General features: G+C 46.7%; 1 protein-coding gene across 2 annotated transcripts in view; it reads right to left on the bottom strand.

The window, feature by feature from the left end:
* The window catches only part of LOC138452985 (NACHT, LRR and PYD domains-containing protein 3-like), a 481,434-nt gene that overhangs the window by 437,159 nt on the left and 26,379 nt on the right, over positions 1-17,896 (bottom strand). For both annotated transcript variants that reach the window (XM_069605362.1, XM_069605363.1), the window contains exon 2: positions 3,802-4,115. In XM_069605362.1, coding sequence (XP_069461463.1) covers positions 3,802-4,078 — 277 coding nt within the window. In that variant the 5' untranslated portion in view covers positions 4,079-4,115. The remainder of the gene's footprint in view (positions 1-3,801; positions 4,116-17,896) is intronic.

Raw genomic sequence — 17,896 nt, 5'->3', positions numbered from 1 at the left:
GAAAGGAAAGAGTTCAGCATAATCCTAGCCTCTGTGTCTAACAGAATCATGACTTTCAATAATGTTAGTATGGGAAATCTGTATTTCTGCCTAACTAAGAGAAGGGAAAACAAAAATGATACTTTGATAGTCAGTGAAACAGAACGATTTTAATTAAACATGTGAACGTTCACATGTTTTTTATATAGCTCGAAATTGCCTCTATTATGATATTAAAGAGTTTAACATATCTTACTTTAGTGGCGTTTTTCACATGTAACAAAGCTGTATAAAGTCATACTTTACAGACTTCGGGGCACAAGCTAAAGCAAAAGAAGGGGGAGTGGTTTGGGCGGAGATAGGAGGGAAAGGGGTTAACGCCCAGAGGTCTTAGTGTGGCCATGGGTGTGTAATGGGGGACGGGGGGTTCATAACTGAATAACACCCCCAGGCTGTGTCCCTCCTCAAATGCCAGATCACTCCTCTAGCCCCTTCACCCATTCCAATAGATTCACCACATTGGTGGATGGCCCCACCTATTTCCCCAAAACCTAATAAAAGGACAATCATCAAGCGACAGCAAGGATGACCAGAATCCAAAAACATGCTGCCAACAACGCAATAGGGTGCAGAGTTGAGGCTAGAAGGGCTGCGATGCCCAGATCAAGACCCTTTGTATCTCTGAAGGGCTGTGTCATCTCCTACCGCGGCTTGGCAGTACAATGACAATTTGGGGGCGTGGAACAAGAAAGTGAGTGGAAGAGAATCTTGGAATGGACTAAGCCCCGCTGCACACCAGCCCAATTCTCGGGCTTATTGCGAGGTCCAGTGTCTCAGGAGCAGCCTCTGAGGCCCACCGCCGCAGGGAGACGCGACGCCCACTCCCTCATCAGACCCCTTTCATTGGCAAGTGGCATAGTAGGAAGAACCAGGTACAGGTGCCCTTTCAAAGATCAGGTGGTTGCATTGCTGATGCAGCAAACACCAACGCTGCGCTTTGTAAATGTGGGATTCGCCTCAAGAAGTCCAAGAGATGCCCAAATCATTTGTGGTCTATGATCGTGTATGGGTAGACCCCCAGTTGTTTGAACCCAGTTGATCATGTCCCAGTCTATGGGGAAGCACCAGTTTACCCACAAAATTCCTGTAGCACGACCAGCATCTTTATGGCAGCATTGTTATGCCATCGAGCTTCATCATGGTCCTCATGAGTTTGCTGAAATTCCCTTTGCTGAGAGAGCAGGAAGGATCTGAAGTGGGTCGCCAAACGCATGGACATGCTTGACGCCGCCTAACGCAACCCGACTCTTAGGAGCTACGGACCACAGTCTGCTGCGTTGTGTCACCACAAATTACCATGTGCTGTCACCCCTCAATCCTGACATAACCACAACAATAAAATGTAGGGGCGCAAGCTTCACCTCGTCCACCACCCCCTTTACTCACTGTGCGTTCAGGGATTTCTGAGGGATCGGCAGTGTACACATACCAGTATGTGTCACTTTTCCCATCCCATGGGGTTGTAGTGCCTACCGCAATACTTCCGGTGCCATCGACCTCAGATCTCAATACGCATGCCTCGTCCAGTGCAAGCTGTGGCCACTTCTGTGGCCCCCCACCTAGCTGGAAACCCAGGCCTGTCCCACATACTCATCAAGCTCGGACTCACATTCGCCCTTCTATCTTCAATCCCATGAGGGACAGAAGAGGAAACAGTACAGCAAAGGAAGAACCCACAAAGCACTGCAGTGACATCCGATTTCGAGAAGATAAGGAGGCCTGCCCAGCAGGGATACACATTGCCCTATGCCTGCTGGGACAAAAGCACAACAGAAGACTTCTGGGGCAGGTCAGGTGATCTATACCGTAAATGGGGGCATGAGAGGTTCTAAAAAGCGGACCAGATATAGCACTGAGACACCTCCACAGCTGGAAAGTTTATATATTTCTATTATGCAGGTTAGAGGTAGAATCCCAAAATAAACCCCTATTATTGTATCTTTGTCTGTTGCTTCTTTTCACGCAGACTATCACTCTGCCACTCTCTTGACTGCAACAGCACATCTGCAGCCCCCTCCTTTACAATTTCCACCGATTGAACCAGACATATATACTGACAGCTTGCCTTATAAGGCCTTTGAGGCCATGTACAGACATTTAAATTCTACTGATTGCTAGAACCCACGATTTGTATAGTTACGTAAAAACATAGCACCTCTCTGTGGGATGGCAGATAATCTGCACTGCGGTAGAACAGGTGGATCATTATCACAGTAGAGACCTGTAGGGTTCTGTTCCCCCTACAGACCAGGCGTGAACCCCTGGCAATGCCAAACCAATGCTGATGAGACTGAAGCCCATCGATAAGACCCGGGGCAAAGAAGTAATCCCTGCATCACCCACAACCGAACCCCATGATAGAAAACCTTATTTGCTGGCTTTGGTGGTGCCGGAAGTGAGGTCATATTGTCTGGATTCTTGAAAGGCATATAATAGCTCTCCTGGTTTCTTGGTCCCTTTTTCCAGTCATTACGTGACACTGTCATCCAAGTCCACATTCTGTGGCTGCGCCTCCCTGGTGCCTTTAAGCATGCGCTGTCTGTCACATGCCACATTCTACTTATATCTAAAACTATATCCTAGGCTCTCTGGTGGTAAGGCACCCACCCAGGGGACACAAGCAATAGTTGGTGGTGAAGTGCCACCTGTTCCAAAAGTAAAGCTGGTACTTAAGCAACACCCATAACCCACAACTAGTGGTGGGGTCAAAGTAGCACACAGGGGACAAAAGTCATGGTACCTCTAAAGCACGACCTGTTTCCCAAATCTATTGGAGGCTTTGGGGCTCATCCTTAGAGAGAATATGAACTGAAACACTACTGGAGCTGAAACTAAACAGACTAATACGCTCACTAGTGCTTAGTCTGCATTAAATGTAGGGTGCATTTGCCAGGGAAGTAAAACACGGGGCGCTTCAGGCACAGGTCACTTCACTTAAGGAATCCTAGGTTATGGTCATAAGACAAGCAGTGCATTATAGTAGGTGGGACAATAGTCAGGGTCAGTCTTAAACTATTTGGGCTTTACTCATTAACAAATACCAGTTAGTACAAAACTATGCTGGCATAATAATCAAACAGAAGCGGAGAGCGGAACATATCAGTGAAGCCAGGAGAGAGCTACATTGGTTGAAGATTGAGGACCGAGTACTGTTTAAATCCATGACACTAGTTCACAAGTGCCTGCATGGGAAAGCTCCAGCATACCTGAAATCCAGGATTACCCAATACATGCCAGCACGCTCGCTTAGGTCAGAAGCACTGGGACTTATTGTAGTAAAACCACACAAGAAAGCAAATGGTCTAGGCAGAGCCTTTCCGGTCCACGCAGCCAGACGCTGGAATGGCCTGCCCCTAAACCTAAGATTAGAGACAAATCACCTTGTGTTCAGAAAAAAGCTGAAAGCACCCCTGTTTAAATAAATTGGACTATAGGACAGTTAGTAATATATACTGAACACTCCACTGGTTGGTCTTCCTCCACTGTCCAAGTGTCCCGTTTCTTTGTATTGTCATTGTCTTCCTGTCTTTATGTTGGGACCCCAATGCCTGTGGGCTTTCGGCACCCTACAAACAAATAAATAAATAAATAAAAATAACTCTGCACCAATGCACCCTCTTCCCCCCCAGAGGGAAGTGAGCGTGCCATACCGTTGAGTCACATATATAATAGATTCCCATCTAAGTGCAGCCCACTGTAATATCTATATGTTCAACAAGGAGACAATTGAGAGACCCGGGATGGTACAGTGTGCCCACTCACATGTCTGGGATTCTTGTAGAAGTTGTTCTGAGAGGTGCTGCCTGCCCGCCTGGCAGAGAATTTCCACAGCTACCGCCAACGCTTGCGCGTCCTCGTAGTTCTGAATCATACAGCAGGCAATGTCCATATATTCAGCCTTCTTGGCCCGCCGTTTGGGGACCGCTGGGCATCCATCTTTACCCAAGCGCTCATTAAGCAGAGACCGGAACCGATGCAACTCGGGCGCCTCCAGATCTTTCAGATGGGAGAAGAGGATCTGCTTGGACCTTCCGGCCATCTCCTCCGTCTGCCACGCAGCCCCAGGGAGGGATGAACTGCAACAACAAAATGGCGTTAACGCCCCCTTACTTTCAATTGAAGACAGCAATGGCAAGCCAGGATTACAGCTGGAGACCACATACTATGAGCGTATAGAGGACATGCTGGAAATGGCAAAGCGCCCATTGTGTGGTAGTCATCATCACCTTCAGTTTAGGTAATTCCAAGTTAAGAACTTCAATTAACTATCTACGAACGATGCTTGACACTTCAACCAGTTTGAAGTTCATGATGTTAAGTTACAATGGTATTGTATTGCGCCTAATTAGCACGGTAGTCCTTTCAAAGCACCTATCCTGGTCTGTGCCTCATGCCTTATTGTGGCCATGCCTGGGGAGCCAGACCTTAGTCTTAGGGAGGGAAAGCGATGAAGAGGTAGCAGACACATAGGGACATTCAGGTGTGGGGCGTTTGCTGCGTAGCATTGTGGAAGCGCAGCAGTCAGCTGTGGGGGATTTGCTGCATAGTAGTGGTGAAGCGCAGCATTCAGGTGTGGTGGATTTGCTGCATAGCATTGTGGAAGCACATCAGTCCACTATACAAAGATGAGGCACAGAAAAGTATGTGTTGGGTTGATATATGTAGTAAGGCAGTTTTGGAAGAGCGATAGGTTGGAGATCAAGTGGGTTTACAATACCTGCAAGCAATGTTCCCTCTAAATATTTTTATCTATGTGCGGAACTGCTTTGCTGTTGTGCGCACATTATTTTCCATGTGCGCAACTGACTAATGAGGTAAGCCACTTTGTGAGCATGCGTATTTAGTGAACTACTGTTACAGAAGAGAGTTGGAAAGGAATTTCCTCTTCCCAGTCACTACAATTCTTGACAAATCTTACAACACTTTTTCCAAACACATAGGCTAAAATAAAATATGTCATATGTGATTAAACAGAAAACTCATCAACCAGTGCAAGACTTCCACATCTGCCATGGTTCCTTGCAAATGTTTTATGCCACTGGAAAATCACTAATATGTACTACAAAACACAAATATCTCTTGTCATAAACTGATGTAGCTGTCAAGAAATTCTGACAGAATACATGTGCCAATTAATTAATGGCAATTAAAAGCAATGTTTCAAAAACATACTGATAGGAGTTCAAGTGCCAATTTAACGATTAAGTAATTCAAGGTCCAGAATTACATTCTTCTAATAATGTGTGTAAGGATGATTATTGCATCAGAATAACTGTACCTCAGAATATGATTTAAAGAAAAATCCTGTGCCTCTGCTTACTATCCACATTCTGTGTCCTGGGGGTAGTGTTAAAACCAGCCTTACAGCTAAAAGACCTATAGACCATCCATTTTTACTCCCTGAAAAAATGAAAATGTGCCCAACAAAAACGAGAAACAATGAAAATGTTGTTGCTTCAACCCACAAAGCTCCAATGATCTTTTTTCAAATTGGTGACCAGTAGAGCAGTGGCATAGGAAGGAACTCTAATAATATTAACGCCTGATCTCAACAGGAATTTTATGGGGAAGAACATCTTTTAATAAGCAGAAAATATACCTATTAGCAGAGCTAATTACTTTTTTACTCCCTGAAAAATCCTTTGATTCCAAGTAGGGAGCAAAATCTGATTGGAGCCCTGCTTATAACCCTGACATAGGAAGTTAAATGACAGGGCACATTATAGTTTTGCCCACCCTTCCACACCACAGCCTGGAAACAATTAAATAAGTGCCCTACTGAGGTTTATTATGGAGCCCTTCTGAAGAAAGTCACATATATATCCCTTTCCGGTTAATAGCATCAATTTATCAGAGATACAACTGATTGAGTGCCTTCTTCTAGAACTATGGATCCCTCTTCTGTAATTCTTTGTTATCAGTTAAATAAGATGGAGGGGATGCTAGAGACGATACATACAGAGCAAATGGTTATATTGAAAAGCCCTCAGCAGTTGAGCATAGAAAGAAAAAGAAGGAGCTGTTTAGACGGGTACTAGAATTTCCTATCCTTTAGCAAACAAGCAACACATTTCCTTCAGTGTACTGCCGAAACGTCTGATTTTGTTTTTGAAATCTGCTGCTTTGTTCATCAGCCGCAAGGAGTGATGACATGTGCTCTTCCACCCATACCCTTCCCCGGCCCCTGCGTTAGCCTCCAATACAAGTTGATAGAGCACTGTAAAAAGTGAGGGACTTAGTAGTAAACACTCACTGGGATATTTGCAGACCCACAATACTTTGCAAGCAAAGCGTATTTAATGACTCAACATATTATGTGCATTTTAAGAATGTCATGACTCTGCATGTACGCAATTCTTTTGCAGCGCATACAAGATTGTTTGCAACATACTCCACCCTTATATCATTGTGTAGGATTAGACAGTGCTCAGTGAAACCTTTTTTTTATAGCAGCGAGTTACCATAAAATGTGTGAAGGCCTATGCCCAAAGGAACTCTGTACACTTGGAAACGAGGCAGACTGCGTGAAAAGCATTCTCTTGACTGAATATCTGGTGCCCTGATACTGTGGACGAGAAATCCCAGGCATAGTCCATACCCATTATCCTTTGTAGGCAAAGTAAATTATATTGCACTGTTGCTCGCCACGTATAAGGTAATGTTAGTAATGCAACAGTAGGAGAGACAGAGCATCACATTTGTCTTCTCAAAATCCTTACAGGGCAAATTAATATTTGAGTTTCATAATGTGTTAACTTGCAAGAGGGCCACTTCAAAACACTTGCGTGAAATATGTACAAAGAAGAGGAAGTATGGGATAAGGTTACACTTCCATGTAGCCTGCTTACAGTCAGTATCTGATATTTGAACAGGTAGTTTGAGTGTATTGTGTGGGTGATGCGTTTGGTAAGGCACAATGAGTAACAGAAACTCTGGCATGTGAATGTTATTCATATTATTCATATTACAAACACACATAAAACAAGTGGATGTAGGTATACATTTGCTAATCTTTTGCAGAGCCAAGAGAGGAAGAGTCAAGGTTGTCAGGTACCATCTTAATGTGTTCTGGGGCAGCAGTTAGAGTCATAAGGTAAAAGTGTGGTAGTAACAAGCTTAGGAGTCATGGGTGGGGAGGAAACATTATTCTGTTTATTTGTGCAGGCATATCTTGGTTAGATTCTTCTGTTCATGGAGCTAGTTTTTCATTTTAGTTTTTAGCCTCTTATGTGTGTATTTTGCTGCTAGGGTTTTTGGGTGTTCACGGTCACTCTTGCATAGTAGCGTAATGCAAATGAGCAGAATATCAAGACTAGTTGCTTATTTTAAGAGAAAGAAAATTTGAAGTAATTGCTGTGACTTGTGCCTTATAAAAAAAAAAATGAATAGGTGAGAATGGTCTGTGTGCGCTGCTAAAAATCTTCTGAGCGGCACCCAGAAGGAAGTTGGGCAAGCGCACATGCGCACAGCTTAGAGGGAACACTGCCTGCAAGTAACTTCCCTAATAGTCATTCTAGGACTCCCAAACCAACTGCCGAATGTGGCCTAGACCACGATAAGGACGTGCAAGAAGGTGAAAGTTGTTGGTAACAAAAGATAGGGGAGTGCGATGGACAGAATGAATACAAGGTGATATCCCCAGCCCTCTACATGCAAAGGACAGTGATGTTCGTGTGTTCCCTCTACATGCAAAGGACAGTGATGTTCGTGTGCTCCCTGTTCTTCTCAGTTAACCTGTAAGGTAATGCCTTAATGCAGTGTGACACATATTGGTGGTATTTTGGAAAAGAGTGAGAGGGCTCAGGCTTGCATACTGCTTATGATCCAGTTATATGAATATATACTAGTGATATTAAAGGGAATCCACGCTGAGGGGATGTAATGGTAACCACGTTCCCTTATTGCATTATTAACTGCTTTTGCATTTAGAGGCTAGAGGCATAGAATACTCTTCCAAAGCTAAGAGGCAAATGGAACACTCTATAAAATGGGTAGAAAAGGCATCCCACTCACATCTTGATTTACTAGCTTCTGTGCTTTTACATATTTTGTATTTATTATTAATGTGGTGAGTTCATTCCGAACTTTACACATAGTAAGACAAATTATTTCAATTCCATCACAAAATTCACATTTGTTATCTCATAAATTAGAATTTTTAAGAAATCAATATAAATCAGAATATATCCCATCCTAAAATTACAAAAAATATTACTCATTAAAATACATCTGACATCTTTACAATTCCTATTAAAATGATCATAATATCTTAACATGGTCCAAGTGATTATTCAGCGGCTTTATGACCCAATCAGTGTAATCCGATCTGCATCCATACATGATATAGTACAATATGGAAGCTTTTATTTAGGGAATTTAGACAGCACTGCCTCATGTATACATCATATTGGCTGACAAATATTCCTAAAAGTCTCATGTATAATGTCACGTTTTCTTTACATTCTGTTAGACATGCCTGTAATTTGCACATTCGGCCGTATCCATCTACTGCTGGAATCTTCATCTCTGGCCCTGTTACTGACAGTACCGGGAGTCGTTTTATTCTTAAATTTAACAAAAAACCTATGCAACCTCTTTGCAGGTGACTGCATAAGATCTGTTTGGGGAACTTTAGATTTTTGTATAACTCCCACGATTTCTTTATAACACTTTAATTTAGATATATGCGTATAATGTTTGTCCAATCACAACATTCAAGCTTTTTAACAAAACTCTTTTCAAGGACTTGATAGTTGATAGTTTTGTTCCCAATCGGGCTTTCATTGTATTTCCTCAAACAAATTCTCTACCAGAGTAATACATGTATCTTCTTTTGAGGATAAGCCTAATAATTCCAACAAGGGACATAAAGGTCTAGATCTGCATTTAATACACAATAGACATTTCCTCTTAACCGCTAATGCGGTTAACGATATCAGCCCCAGTTCCAATCTTAATACCACAATAGACACCGAGGGTCAGCTCCCAAAACCTACCTCCAAAACTTTCCTTCTATGACTTTTAGCCATGTCAAATCTTGCATGGCCAAGGCCTCCACTGTTTGGACAAAAGAATTATGCCTGCAATACTGTAACCAGACGTCTCCCCAGCATATTTAGCTACCAAAGATGTTAAGAGTAAATCGTTCCGTTGCTTTGTCTTAATAATCTCATGATAGTATTCCTTCAAAGTTATTTCCACTCCCAAATATTTATAGTCATGCACATAGTCTACACTATTCCCTGCAATAACAAGATTAGGCTTATTTATTGTCCTTCTGTTGAAATGCATCATCTTTGTCTTTTCTTGCTTGATAACTAACCCATTTTTGTCAGCATACCTAAAACAATGTGAAGGGGTCCTTTTAATGCCCGAAAATGTGTGATCAAATAAACCTAAAGCATCCGCATAGGATAGGCAGGTAACTTTCATTCCATTAATACTCGGAGGACAGTTATTAGTCCCAGCCAACATCTCAGGCAAAAATATATTAAATAGCAGGGGGGCCAGCACACATCCCTGCTTAACCCTCCTACTACTAGTAATCGATTCAGTGATGGCCCCTCTACTATCCAACCTAACGTGCTTGCTAGTGTTCTCATGTAGCATACGTATTGCTCTATACAGACTATTTGGACATCCAAGATGTTCTAACTTTTACCATAAATAACCTCTATCCACCGTATCAAGCACAGCTTAGAAATCTACCCATACTGCGTAGAGACCCGATTTCCTTTCTTATTAACATTACATATTAGTTTGTCTACAAGTCGCAAATAATGAGTCCCTCCTGATCCCGACTTAAACCCTGTTTGAAAAATATTACGCACATTTATTGCTTTCACCCATCTTCGTAATTCGTCTAATATGAATGATGCAAAGATTTTACCCGTAACTTCAAGCATTGATGATAATCTGAAATTTGAGGGCTCAGTTTGCTTTCCCCTTTTATAGACAGGTACTAACAAGTATTTCTCCCTCCTTTGATACTTTGTGATACAAAATCTCCAACAGCGTTGCCCACTTTGATCCAGGTGCCCACGATTTCTTTAATTTAGCAATCTTTTCCAAAATCCCTTCCTTGTATATTTTGACCTTAAAACCCTCCTTTACTTTTCTGTCCCTCCTACTTTCTATTTTCTCATGAATAAAATTTAAACAGATGTAATCTGACCACTCTTGTGAACCGATATAGTTCCATATATGTTTATAATCCCTGAAATTAATAACTGCCCCCAGTCTCTGACACCTTGCATTTTTACCCGATTGATGCCACCACTAGATTCATTGCCTATGTCTATTCTTAATTTTCCTTATTTCCTTGAACCTATTGGGGGTCATTTGGGATGCTGTCTCTAAATCCTGGATTGCCTTCAGCATTTCCTGCTTCTTATATTTAATCGCCCTATCAAAACCATATTGATTTCCAAGTTTTCCCGTGATAATATATCTACCCTTTTGAATCGCTATTTCACCAACACTGGATTGTATCCATGTCTTTATTTCATCGGCCGTTAGGCCAGAAAGGTCCTCAAAACTGTCACTGGCAAAACTATCAAGAAATATGTGCGCCTTTTCCAAGCTCTTATTTGTCCAGCATATTTTATTAGCGCTTCAATTTACATCAGGGCCGCCTATTGGTTCAGATATTTCTTGTCTCCTCCACCTGTCCATACTGAAGATAAGGAGGGAATGGTCACTAAAAATACTTTTTCTTATTCTTACACTTTTCACACTTACTAGGAGGTTTTCATTTGCAGACACATAATCGAGGGTGGCCATGCTCTTCCCATTACACCATATGTATTGTCCCAGCCTATCTCCTACAGTTCTTCCATTCATCATATAGAACCCCCATTCTTGTACAAAATCACAACACAAGGCGCCCTGACTATTTGATCTGGTCTGACGCATTACACTTTTACTGACAATGTAATCAGTTTCCCAGCACTCTGATCGACAAAAGTAGCACGCGTTTAGATCGCTGCATAGTACTATTTTGAAACAAGTTCTGCCACAGTTTCCATTATGCCCTCTGTATACCTATTTCCCCTGGGATCCACTACTATGGCAAGAACATTTGGATCGTCTTTCATGGGTTCAATAAGGCTTATTTTCATATAGCTCTTTATACCCATCATCAGACCTCAATAGGCGCCTCCCTTCTCCCACTATTTTGCCAATTTTTGTTGAATTAGATAGCCATCAATAAAAATGTCATCAGTCAACCAGCATTCTTGCAATACGAATATGTTGTTTCTTTGTAGCAGTTGTAGAGCGCCTGTCTTCTGCAAAAAATGTGTAAAACCACGAGTATTGCAGGAGGGTAAGCACACAGGATCAATTTTCAACATGACCTTTTGGTGTCCCAATTTCCAACATCACTTTCAGAACAGCCTTGAGCAGGTTCATTTTTCCTTTTAGATTTGTGGGACCCCTGAAAGAGTTAATGCGTCCCATGCAGTCCGACACCTTTTGATTATCATCATTCACTTCTCCACCTTCTTCAGCAACTAACTCATATCCCAGTTCTAAGAATCGATCCTGATACTCCCGTATCAATGTGGACAGATTTGGATTGGGACATTTGAAAGGTTCCACAAAATCAAGTATACGTAAAGGTAAAATAGTGTGCATCCATTTAAAAAAACTCAAACGATTTACACGTAATTTGGCATTCTTCGGTGTCAACCATTTGACAGTAAAAGTAGTGGATTTTTTAGTGGCTTCCACGCCCTCTTTATCAGTATTAACCTTAGTTTTAACTTCTTTCTACTTCACAGCCAGCGATTCCTCGTGTTTCTGTGAAACACTTACTGCTTCAAAATCATCCTGCACAATTTGTTAGGCGCGTATACAAGTGAATTGTGCTTCAAAGCGCCCACAGGGCATCAGGGAGGGAACATGGGATTGAAAACAATGAATACACTGGAGGATAAAGCCGGACCTACTAGGCCTTGTGAGCATTCAGAACATGCAAGTGCAGGGAGAGGAGAGGGGAGGAGGGAGTGGGGGCTAATTGTTGGAGTGTCCGTGCTCATGAGTGAGCAGCAGATGTAAGTGCCAGTGTGGAAAGTGTTAGGGAAAGATCAGCTGAAATAAATGGGTAAGTGCAAGCCTACAGTGGCATAGACCAGTGGGTGCCAAGGCAAGTGCTGTGGGCGGGCAGAGGCTGAAGGCGATTGGGTGTGGGAGGCCAGGCCCCCGAAAGACACATACGGGCCCTGGTCACCAATCTCAGCAACTTTGGGGTTAGCAGAGGAGGGAGGAAGGGAAAGAGGAGGTCAAAAGGAAAGTCTTGAGGAGCTTCCGGAACTTGAGGAGATCTAGTTCAAGACAAAGAGGAAGGGGGAGACTGCTCCTAAAAGGGAGCCAGCTGAGGAAAGAGATCGTCCAGCTGCCCTGTTGGTGAAACTTTTGACACACAGATGGTTGGTGCCAGAGGAACGTAGAGGTCTAGAGAGAAAGTATTTAGTAAGAGTAGGTTTCAGATAGCGTGGTCCCTGTCCCCAGACAGCCTTATGGATGAAGCAGAGGGATTTGAATTTGATCCTTGCAGCAACTGGGATCCAATGCAGAGTGTTTAGGGCAGGAGAGACAAGGTCTCTGGTCTTGAGGCCAAAGATAAGTCTGACTGCCCTATTCTGGATTAGCTGGAGGGGTGTTAGGGAGGGAGAGGGTAGATTCAGGAGAAGGCTATTGCAGTAGTCTAGCCTAGAGAGAACCAGGGCTCTGATAACATTGAGCTTCTGGGGGACAGTGAGAAAAGGGAGAATTCCTTTGAGAAGGAAGAGTTGAAAGTGGGACTTCTTGGCAATGTCCTGAATGTGAGGGAGGAAGGCGAGAGAGAGGAGTCGAAAATTACTCAAGGTTTCTGGCTTCAGATTAACCCTTTAAGTGCCAAGGACGAGGTATCTCGTCCTTGACAGTGCACACGCAGTACCAAGGACGAGATAGCTAGTACTTTTCGGCACCTTGTTTTGAGCGATCCCTGCTTTTGCAAAGCAGGGATCGCTCAAAACTGTAATCCAACCCCCGGGCTATGTGAGGGGGAGGTCCCCCCTCACTGCCAGGGGGCTGGAATACCTTCAGTTTCACGTCGGCGTGCGCAACGCGCGTCGGCGTGAAACTTAAAGTAAATTCCCCGCAGCAGCCATTTTCGGCTGCTGCGGGGAAGAGAGAAGGTAAGAGACCTTCTTTGTCCGCCTCGATCTCCGGCTGTATTTCAAGCCAGAGATCGAGGTGGGTATCGTTGGAAAGGGGAGATTCTCCCCTTTCCAACGATACCCATTGTGTGGCATTGCTCTCCGCGGATCGGGCGCAGGGCGCGCGATCCGCGGGCAGCAATGCCACCGGATCAATACAGATCCGTTTGTGACGCAGGGGGAGGAGGGGGCTGCTTACTAGGTAAGCGCCCCCCCTCCCCTGTGGCCCCAAGGCATGGGGCCACAGCGGCAGAGACCCCTGGGGGCAGATGATCACTGCCCCCAGGGGTGAATACGGGTGGGGAGGGAAAAAAATATCAGAGGGAAGGGGGAGGTGGGAGGGGGTTTGGGGCCCTGGGGACCACTAGACCACAAGGGATTTTGTAAAAAATGGTGTCCTTGGAAAGGGGGGGTTCCCCCCTTTCCAAGGACACCACATATATGAGGCATTGCTGGTCACGGATCGGCGGAGAGCGCTCGATCCGTGACCAGCAACCCACTAGACCACCATGGATCAGTTTGTGAGGGGGGGAGGGGGCTGCCTCAAGTAAGCAGCCCTCTCCCCCCTCCCGGCCCCCAAAGCATGGGGGCACATGCATGAGAACCCTGGGGCAGATGGCTGACCATCTGCCCCAGGGGAATAAATAAATAAATTGAAATGATGTGGAAAGGGGGTGGGGGTGGGGGTGATGGGCCACTAGCCACCATGGATTTTGTATTGAATGAAAGGGGGGGTAGGGATGCCCCCCCAACCAAAGTAGAAAGGGACACCCCTTGTAACCCTCCCTGGGGGCAGATATCTGCTCCTAGGAAGGGGCATCTGACCCCAGGGAGGGATGCATGAGGTGGGCCCCCCCTATCTGCCCCCAGGGTGGGTTGCATGAGGTGGGGCCCTCCATTTGGGGTGGGGGGGTTGAGGACCACCCCTGTTGCAGTACATCATTCGCTGCCAATTTAGGGTGGCCCTCAGCCCCCCCTAAAAAGAAGCCTATGAATTTGTATTTTGTTTTTTGTTTACCCTACTTTGCTTGGTGCAGATGGCCACATTAGTGTGGCTATCTGCCCCCAGGGTGCCCAAACCCTACTGCCCCATCTATTGGGGGTCCTGCCCCACCTTTTGGGGTGGCCCTCTCCCCCTCACCCCAAATGGAGGTGGGGTGTACCTCACGCAGCCGTTTGGAGGAGGCCCAGGGAGGCCTGCATGAGGTGTGTCCCCCAGCCATTGGGAGTGGGGGGGGCACCCCAAAAGGTGAGGCAGGACCCCCAATAGATGGGGCAGTAGGGTTTGGGCACCCTGGGGGCAGATAGCCACACTAATGTGCCCATCTGCACCAAGCGAAGTTGGGTAAACAAAAAAAATATACAAAATCACAGGCTGCTTTTTAGGGGGGGCTGAGGGCCACCCTAAATTGGCAGCGAATGATGTACCGCAACGGGGGGTGGCCCTCAACCCCCCCACCCCAAATGGAGGGCCCCACCTCATGCAACCCTCCCTGGGGGCAGATATCTGCTCCTAGGAAGGGGCATCAGACCCCAGGGAGGGATGCATGAGGTGGGGCCCCCCCTATCTGCCCCAGGGAGGGTTGCATGAGGTGGGGCCCTTCATTTGGGGTGGGGGGTTGAGGGCCACCCCCCGTTGCGGTACATCATTCGCTGCCAATTTAGGGTGGCCCTCAGCCCCCCCTAAAAAGCAGCCTATGAATTTGTATTTTGTTTTTTGTTTACCCAACTTTGCTTGGTGCAGATGGCCACATTAGTGTGGCTATCTGCCCCCAGGGTGCCCAAACCCTACTGCCCCATCTATTGGGGGTCCTGCCCCACCTTTTGGGGTGGCCCTCTCCCCCCCACCCCAAATGGAGGTGGGGTGTACCTCACGCAGCCGTTTGTAGGAGGCCCAGGGAGGCCTGCATGAGGTGTCCCTGCCACCCATTTGGGGTGGGGGGGGGAGAGGGCCACCACAAAAGGTGAGGCAGGACCCCCAATAGATGTGACAGTAAGGTTTGGGCACCCCGGCGCCAGATTGGCACACCAATGTGACCCTCTGCACCAAGGGGAGTTGGGTTACCAAAGTAAAAAAATGAAAATGGTGGAAGGCTTTTTAGGGGGGGGGGCGGTGGGGCACCCCAAAGGGTCAGGGAATTTTCTAATGGGATGGGGCGTTGACCCCCTCCCCCCCCACCCGCAATGGAGTGGGTGCCAAGTCATGCAGCCCTCCCTGGGACCAGATATCTGCTCCTAGGAACGGACGCCTGAGCCCAGGGAGGAGTGCAGGACAGCCCCCCTCCTTATCTGCCCACGGGGAGGGCTACATTTTGCTGGTGTGACCGCAGGTAACACATGTTCTTTGTTTTGTTTACAGCTTTTTCTACCCGAGCAGCTGCAACGTTATGTGAGTACTGTTTTTTATTATTCTATGGTTAGGGCCCACTGTCAGTGGGGTGGGTGAGACTGGGGCTGGATTGTTGGTGGTGTGGGTGGGAATGGCCCGTCTGGGCAGATCACCTCCAACTGTCCTGGAGTTGCGGCTGGGCTGCATTACAGCTTTTCCCTTCGGGGAGGTATTGGCACACTGCCGAGACTCCTTGGTGGGGAGAAGCTGTAACACAGGGCAGCCAGGGCTCCAGCAAAGTCGGCGGTAATATCCCTGGCCTTGGGCACCCTTCTCCCATGTGGGTCTTTGCTGGTGGTTCTGGGTATTACATTCTGGGCCGATTTGCGTAAGTCAGACCTCTGTGGATTCCCACGGGTGTCCTCTTTTGGGAAATGCATGGGGTTCCCCGTTTTCCTTGCTGGCTTCGACACCCTAGGCCCAAATCTGTAGGTTGCCCACATGAACAAAATGGGCAGTGGCGAATGGCTTGGGGTTCCCAGTCGGTTACCCTTTTCCTTTTGCGCCCCCGGTAGGTGCACCCACACATGTGAGGTACCGTTTTCATTGGGACACGTGTGGGGACGCGGGAAGGTAGGCCACGTGTTGTTGGCGGTGTGTTTCGGTGGGTGCCCAGAGCGAAATGTCTGAGAATTGTCTTAAAGTCCAGCCAATTTCAGAGACATTTCCATGTGGCCACTCACCGAAACACGTCGCCAACAGCAGATGTCATACCTTCTCGTGTTCCCACAGGCGTCCCGACGTAAAAGGTACCTCGCATGTGTGGGTGCACCTACCTGGCTGGCAAGGGGCAAGCCGAAAACGCAAGCAACCCACAGTCTGTTTGCAGAGGGGAATCTCAGCCATTCTGCCGACCGGCACAACATACAGATATGGGCCTCGGGTGTCCAAGCCACCAAGGAAAACAGGGAGCCCCATGCATTTCCCAAAAGAGGACACCCGTGGGAATGCACAGAGGTCTGACTTGCGCGAAGCGGCCCAGAATTTATTACCCAGAACCCCAGACAAAGTGAACATTGTGTTTTTTCCCCACCAAATATCACACTTTGTCGGGGATTGTGGCTAATAAAAACTGGGGCAATTTGCGCAAGGCAGACCTCTGTGGATTCCCACGGGTGTCCTCTTTTGGGAAATGCATGGGGTTCCCCGTTTCCCTTGCTGGCTTCGACACCCTAGGCCCAAATCTGTAGGTTGCCCACATGAACAAAATGGGCAGTGGCGAATGGCTTGGGGTTCCCAGTCGGTTACCCTTTTCCTTTTGCGCCCCCGGTAGGTGCACCCACACATGTGAGGTACCGTTTTCATCGGGACACGTGTGGGGACGCGGGAAGGTAGGCCACGTGTTGTTGGCGGTGTGTTTCGGTGGGTGGCCAGAGCGAAATGTCTGAGAATTGTCTTAATTTCCGGCCAATTTCAGAGACATTTCCCTGTGGCCACTCACCGAAACACGTCGCCAACAGCAGATGTCATACCTTCTCGTGTTCCCACAGGTGTCCCGACGAAAAAAGGTACCTCGCATGTGTGAGTGCACCTACCTGGCTGCCAAGGGGAAAGCCGAAAACGCAAGCAACCCCCAGTCTGTTTGCAGAGGGGAATCTCAGCCATTCTGCCGACCGGCACAACATACAGATATGGGCCTCGGGTGTCCAAGCCACCAAGGAAAACAGGGAGCCCCATGCATTTCCGAAAAGAGGACACCCGTGGGAATCCGCAGAGGTATGATTTGCGCACATCGCCCCAGAATTTATTACCCAGACACCCCCGCAAAGTCCGAAATGTGGGGAAAAAATGCATTTTCCGCACATTTCGCTCGGCGCACCCATCGAAACACGGCCCCAACAACACATGGCCTACCGTCACGCGTTCCCACAGGTGTCCCGATGAAAACGGTACCTCACATGTGTGGGTGCACCTACCTGGCTGGCAAGGGGCAAGCCGAAAACGCAAGCAACCCCCAGCCTGTTTGCAGAGGGGAATCTCAGCCATTCTGCCGACCGGCACAACATACAGATATGGGCCTCGGGTGTCCAAGCCTCCAAGGAAAACAGGGAACCCCATGCATTTCCGAAAAGAGGACACCCGTGGGAATCGGCAGAGGTATGATTTGCGCACATCGCCCCAGAATTTATTACCCAGACACCCCCGCAAAGTCCGAAATGTGGGGAAAAAAACGCATTTTCTGCACATTTCGCTCGGCGCACCCATCGAAACACGCCCCCAACAACACATGGCCTACCGTCATGCGTTCCCACAGGTGTCCCGA

This window comes from Ambystoma mexicanum, chromosome 4p, assembly GCF_040938575.1.
Source record: "Ambystoma mexicanum isolate Mex_15411 chromosome 4p, UKY_AmexF1_1, whole genome shotgun sequence".
Classification (NCBI taxonomy): Eukaryota; Metazoa; Chordata; class Amphibia; order Caudata; family Ambystomatidae; genus Ambystoma; species Ambystoma mexicanum.
The sequence above is the reverse complement of the archived record's forward strand: the minus strand, read 5'-3'. Positions and strand labels throughout refer to the sequence as shown.